The 7,081-nt window shown below is 37.2% G+C and overlaps 2 protein-coding genes across 2 annotated transcripts in view; both read left to right on the forward strand.

Moving 5' to 3' along the window:
* Positions 1–7,055, forward strand: part of LOC127862389 (DNA ligase 4-like) — a 54,237-nt gene extending 47,182 nt beyond the window's left edge. Inside the window, exons 18-20 of the mRNA XM_052401476.1 lie at positions 284–378; positions 4,189–4,341; positions 5,030–7,055. Coding sequence (XP_052257436.1) covers positions 284–378; positions 4,189–4,341; positions 5,030–5,180 — 399 coding nt within the window. The 3' untranslated portion in view covers positions 5,181–7,055. The remainder of the gene's footprint in view (positions 1–283; positions 379–4,188; positions 4,342–5,029) is intronic.
* Positions 1–7,081, forward strand: part of LOC127862393 (NIPA-like protein 2) — a 372,103-nt gene that overhangs the window by 314,451 nt on the left and 50,571 nt on the right. The gene's annotated exons all lie outside the window — the stretch shown is intronic.

Consider the following 7,081-nt stretch of genomic DNA (forward strand, 5'->3'; position numbering starts at 1 on the left):
ATCTTGTATAAAAAGAAACGTGCTACACACGCATTTTAGAAGTAGCCATTTGGAAATGTAGAGCCATTTGTTACTTTTTTGTCAATGTTTTAATTAATGTATTTATACCTTGGAAGTCAGTTTTGAAAAGAATTTTGTTAATGTTTATGACCATTGCTGGCTTCAAGCACTGACTTGCAATTACCATAAATCTGTTATTTCTTAAAGGATCAAATATTGATAATGGTCAATCATTTTTCGCTTTGCTAATTAATGCACACGACTTGTCCACTGACTGTTCCAGAAACCGTCAGATAAGCTGAGTAACCATGACATTGCAGAGCTAGAAGAGAAATACTTCCCAGACGAATCGCCATATGGTCTGTTCAGAACCTGCAAGTATGTAGCAAAGTGTGAATCTCCTGAACATTTATAAAGAAGATACAATTGTCTCATGCACAGCAATCCTTACTGGTATGTGCATCAGTTCACCTTACAAGCCAAGGGATACTATTAGTTACATGGATTGTTACTGTAACTTAATTGGTCATTGTGACATTGTCAGATTGGGTATTACTTAAATGTACCCAGGGTACTCTTATGTTTACTTTAATGTACCCTGGATACTCTTATGTTTACTTAAATGTACCCAGGGAACTCTTATGTTTACTTAAAGGTACCCTGGATACTCTTATGTTGACTTAAATGTACCCTGCATACTCTTAAGTATACTGAAATGTACCCTGGTACCCTTACATATACTTAAATGTACTCAGGTACTATTAAGTATACTAAAATGTACCCTGAGTGCTCTTATGTATACTTCAATGTACCTTGGGTAATCTTGAATATACTTAAATGTACCCCTGGTACTCTTACATATACTTTAATGTACCTCGGGTAATCTTAAGTATTCTTAAATGTACCCCAGCTACAGAAAATAAACTGAAGCATATCCCAGATTTCTAACGTTAAATTGGTGGTTGTGTGCTTTTTTATGCTCCCCAAAAATATTTTCGGCGGAGCACATAGTTGCCAGTTTGTAGTTCTGTTACTCCTTACTTCCTTCCTTCCGTCACACTTTTGCTACCGTTTCTCATAGCGCCTTCAATACTTTACCAATTGCTTTCATATTTGGCATGTAGGTACCTTGCATGAACCTCTACCTTTTGATGAGGTTTGAGGTCACTGGGGTCAAGGTCAATGTCACTGAGGCTAATAATACACTTCTTTCTGTCACATTTTTTGCTACCGTTTCTCATAGCGCCTTCAATACTTTACCAATTGCTTTCATATTTGGCATGTAGGTACCTTACATGGACCTCTATATTTGATGAGGTTTGAGGTCACTGGGGTCAAGGTCAAGGTCATCGAGGCTAATAATACATTTCCTTCCGTCACACTTTTGCTACTGTTTCTCATAGGGCCTTCAATACTTTACCAATCACTGTCATATTTGGCATGTAGGTACCTTGCATGGAACTCTACCTTTTGATGAGGTTTGAGGTCACTGGGGTCAAGGTCACCGAGGATAGTTATACACTTCCTTCATTCACACTTTTCCTACCGTTTCTCATAGCGCCTTCAATACTTAACCAATCGCTTTCATATTTGGCATGTAGGTACCTTGCATGGACCTCTACCTTTTGATGAGGTTTGAGGTCACTGCAGGGGTCAAGGTCGAGGTCACTGAGGCTAGTTATACACTTCCTTCCGTCACACTTTTGCTACCGTTTCTCATAGCGCCTTCAATACTTTACCAATCGCTTTCATATTTGGCATGTAGGTACCTTGCATGGACCTCTACCTTTTGATTAGGTTTGAGGTCACTAGGGTCAAGGTCGAGGTCACCGAGGCTAGTAATACACTTCCTTCCGTCACATTTTTGTTACCGTTTCTCATAGCGCCTTCAATACTTTACCAATCGCTTTCATATTTGGCATGTAGGTACCTTGCATGGACCTCTACTTTTTGATGAGGTTTGAGGTCACTGGGGTCAAGGTCGAGGTCACAGAGGCTAATAATAGACTTTCTGCCGTCACATTTTTGCTACCGTTTCTCATAGCGCCTTCACTATTTTACCGATCTCTTACATATTTGGCATGTAGGTACCTTGCATAAACCTCTATCTTTTGATGAGGTTTGAGGTCACTGGGGTCAAGGTGAAGATCACCGAGGCTGATTATAGATTTTTTTAGGTGGTTATTAACACATAGATTGACAAAGCACATCATCGGGGAGCATCCATCAGTTTCACTGATATTCTTGTTTTCAAATAATGTCATATTTATGTCAGTATTCTTTATGATAGCCCATTGATTATCAAAACTCCTACTCATGTTGAGGCAGATTTTGTTCAAAGAAAATTTTGTTTCGTATTCCATAGAACGTTTTACACCATTGAATTTTTGGCTGGATTAAAACTGAGGTACAGTCATAATTGGCTGGGTACGTGTTAGTATATTTTCAGTACCTGGGTTACATGTAAGTGGTACCTGAGCCGACAATGATCAAGCATTACTGACCCTGTAGTGTATGGTGTTGAATGTTCTATGTAAATTGATATTGGGTGAGACTGTAGCTTGGGAGGTCGGTAAGAAGCCATGTAACACATTTATCTTACCAAGTACCATTTTGTCTCCTTAAAGGTTTAAAAGTGAGGAAAGTTCGCTATATTGTAATCTTGTTTACCTTGTGTGACATCATTTTATTTTTTAAAGTAACTGACCTTATATAGAAAACGATCCGCATGTGAACTGGCTTTGCCAATGAAAATTTCATTCTGGCCCCGTGTTCACAAAACATTTTTTGCAATCGAAAATCGATTTTGATTGTCATTGAAAATGGATTTCCATTGTAGATGATAGGCAAAATGAAAATCGATGTCAGTTAAAATCGATTTTCGATTGCAAAATCGTTTTGTGAACACGGGGCCTGGACAAGCTATGATTAATAGACAATACTAAGTAAGTGTTGGATGAAGCATTTATTTTGCAAAGCTTGGAATACTGGCCGGGAAAGCGAATTGTGGCAAACCATTGTGAGGTTTGAGCCCCATAAGTTCCATCATTTGTACTGGGTTTTATCCATATTTAACATGTCACCACCATGAATGTCTTAAGCAGATTGTGGATTTTGTATCCATTTGGCTTTTTCCAAGTAAGGTTCGATAACCTATGGACTTCACAGGTCGTTTTTTTATACGCCCGTTTTTTAAAACGGGACGTATTATAGTTTCACCCTTGGTGGGCGGCGTCCACAGCAGTGTTCACTCTCTAATTCAAATAGTTTTCATCCGATCTTCACCAAACTTGGTCAGAAATTGTGTCTAGACAATATCTAGGTCAAGTTCGAATATGGGTCATGCTGGGTCAAAAACTAGGTCACGGGGTCACTTAGTGCATTTCAAGGATTAAGCATGGTCTCCGCTCTCTTATTGAAGTAGTTTTCACCTGATCTTCACCAAGTTTGGTCAGAAAATGTGTCTAGATGATATGTAGGTCAAGTTCAAATATGGGTCATGCCGGGTCAAAAACTAGGTCACAAGGTTACTTAGTGCATTTCAAGCATTTAGCATGGTGTCCGCTCTCTAATTGAAGTAGTTTTCATCTGATCTTCACCTAATTTGGTCAGAAGTTGTGTCTAGATGATATGTAGGTCAAGTTCGAATATGGGTCATGCCGGGTCAAAAACGAGGTCACTAAGTGCATTTCAAGCATTGAGCATGGTGTCCAAAACCTTCGAACAGGCGTATCTTATGACAGTTTGGCACTCTTTGTGTCATGATATTTGTGGAATGGGAGTCATAATAAATGAAAATTTCTAAATATATGTTAAATATCAGGTCAGTCAATCGGGGTGAGCAATTATTATGTAATAAACCCGATAACTAAAACAAGAGGAAACATTGTAGTATACTAGTATACATGTTCAGTTTTGATTCAGTAAATCACTTTAATTTAACCTTTTTCATCTAAAAAGCAAATATTTAGGATTTGTACCTGAATAATGATTTGTATGGATTAGGATTATGACAAATAATTATGAAAAAAAACAACAGAACACTACAGATTTGTCTTGATCAAGATACAAGCTGTTAGAATGTTATATTTTTTAATAAAACATAATTTGAGCTTGCTTATATCAATGACTACAAAGTGGATACAGAATATTTGTATGTTATTGACTACTCATTTATTCATATTGCAGACTGTACATGGACAGCAATGCTGTGGTGGGAGAAGCTAGTACCCACATCAAGGACAGCTCCCTGGACTTCCTCACCCTGGAGTTACGGTACTTTGGTGCCGAGATCTCAACTACCCTCTCTCCTGACCTCACCCATGTCATGGTGGACACCAGGTGGGCGCTATAGACTTTCTGTAGGATAATCACTTGTTCACTTGAATGTGAGTGAAAATTGTTGCTACAGTAATGTTTTTTCATGAGCCCACAAAGTAACGCACCAAACATCTGTGGGCTGTCTGGGTTTATTTGATTGGTATGTCTTTTTGTCTTCAGTTCTGCTACTTTTTGATGCCTGAGAGGATTTTCATATCAATTTGGATTATCATTCCCTATGATAAGACAATGTGTACACCCCCATGCTTCAAGGTGAAAAGTCAAGGTCACAATTCAAGGTTAAAGGTCATGTAGTTTTGTTCCCCAGACAAGAATATGCTTCTGGACATACAACAGATCACGGAGCAGTCTTGTTCTGTATAAATAAATATATGATGATTTTTATGTGTATTGATGATACAAGAAGGGGTTTGGTGGTTATCAGGTGTGCATGTTACTATTTGCATGAGATAATCATTAGCTGTTTCCCATTAAGTAATCACCAACATTTTTGTCAACTTGTCATGGTCGACACCAGATGATTACTGCATCAAGTTTTTGCATGATATTTATTAATTATCAAACTTATTTCAGAGTTAATTCAACATAAATGACAAGTCAGCATCGAATGTACAAACATGTGAATATATTCATACAAAAATAGTAATATTCTTATATATTTCTTTATTCAAGAATGTTTATCTTTCAGAGATACCAGTCGTGTTCCAGAAATCAAACTTGAGAGACGCAGTCGAGCACGCAAATTCCACATAGTGACAGAGGCCTGGGTACGCGCCTGCATGGACGAGGGAGGGCTGGTGAATGAGAGGGCATATGAACTCTGTCAATTAACAAATTAGCCATGTGATTATGATTGGCCCTGTGAACTCATTTTAACGAATTACCAAGGCAGCTACATAAGCAGAATTGTTCTTATAAAGATCCAGTGAATGATAGTCAAATACTCATCGCAGATGATTATGCATCCCTCTTTGAAAAGGATAGTACAGTTGTTATTTACCCTTGTAGTGTCTGTTGATACGATTGTTGGATTGTTTTCAATCATTCAGAATTTGCAACAAACAAAACTGATGATTTGAATGTTTAATTTTTAAGGAAGTATGTTTTAATAGTTTGTGATAAAGAGTTGCCATTTGTTTCTCTGTGATTCTGCAATATACTTAATTATTCAATGCTTAGTCATTTTTTGTTCTTAGTTGATTTGTAAGAATAATTGTTTGCATGTTTGAATATTTGTGAAGTCACTTTTAAATGATAATTTCCAAACAAAAGATAATTTTGAAGTTCAGTGAACTTTGACACATGTATTAAACAAACTTGTTTTGCTACAAAGGCGAACCAAAATTACATGTGTAGATTTTTGTCACAATCATTAAGTTTGGCGCCTGAATTTATACTTATGTGTGCACACTTTTTTGCGTATTTCTTTGTCCCCAGCGTTCAATTGTAGCAATTGACAGGGTGCACACTTCATATTACCAGGAAAGAGTGAAAGCATCAAACCAAAGTGCCTGTGTTTAGTTACACCTTGTTTTATAAGCTCACCTGAGCATGAAGGGGTCCTTCTAGAGGACACATTTTTCATCCAATCAGGATGAAACTTATTTTAAATGTTTATCCTGAAAATATTACGCACGAGTTCAAATCTGGCTGATGTGCGTCAACGAGGTTATCAGGTTACATCTCAGAAAAGCTAATATTCACTATTCATTTATGAAACTTGGTCAGAATGATTGTCTTGGCCGAGTTCCAATCAGGGTCATGTTCTTCCAAGAACTATCACCAGGTCGAATCTAAGAAAAACCTTGTTATCACACTAGCCATATTTAAGATGCAATCTTGATGAAACCTGGTCAGAATAACTTGACAATATATAGGCTGAGATTGAATTTGGATCACGTGCTTCAAAACACAAGGTCACCAGGGCAAATCTTAGAAAAACCTTGTTCTTGTTTCCACTACAGAAGCAACAGTGAGACAATCTTGACTGAACTTTGTCAGAATGTTTTTTCTTAACCCTTTGCATGCTGGGAAATTTGTCGTCTGCTAAAATGTTGTCTGCTGAATCTCTTAAATTACCATTCTCTTCGATTTTTTTTCAAAGAATACTATCAGAATAGCAAACAGTTTGGATCTTGATGAGGAGCCACTTTCTGTGGCGTCTCATCTGGATCCAAACTGTTTGCAAAGGCCTTCAAAATTCGGTTTCAGCACTGTAAGAGTTAACAATATCAGGTCCGAGTTTAAATCTCAGTCACATGCATCAAAAAGCTAGTTCAGCAGGTCAAATCTTTGACAATCTTTATCTTACTTACTGGTACCTCTCTAAGGCCACATGTATAACTTAATACATGTATTGAGAACACATGGTCAGAATGTGTATCTAAACAACATGAAAGCAATTCAAAAATACGGTTTTAGATAAGTCAAGAATTAGTTCACAGGTCAAGTGTGTTACAATTTCTGTACTTCTATTCAATGCTTTAGGGCCATCATTGCCCTCTTGTCTTGTTTCCAAATTCCCACCTTGTGCCCATTTGCAAAAGATAATTTAAACCATGGTCTGGGAAATACCAGTAAAATAATGTCTTCCATTTCAATTACAATTGAAAAATGTTTTTGTCAACCTTGCTTCTTAATTCATTTGAACATAGTGATTTTGAGTTTTGGACATTGTTGTTAAGGTGAGAACATATGTATCTGTAAAGATAATAAATTATTTTGCAAAAATCACAAAACA

Source organism: Dreissena polymorpha, chromosome 16 (genome assembly GCF_020536995.1).
Source record: "Dreissena polymorpha isolate Duluth1 chromosome 16, UMN_Dpol_1.0, whole genome shotgun sequence".
In the NCBI taxonomy this organism is placed as follows: Eukaryota; Metazoa; Mollusca; class Bivalvia; order Myida; family Dreissenidae; genus Dreissena; species Dreissena polymorpha.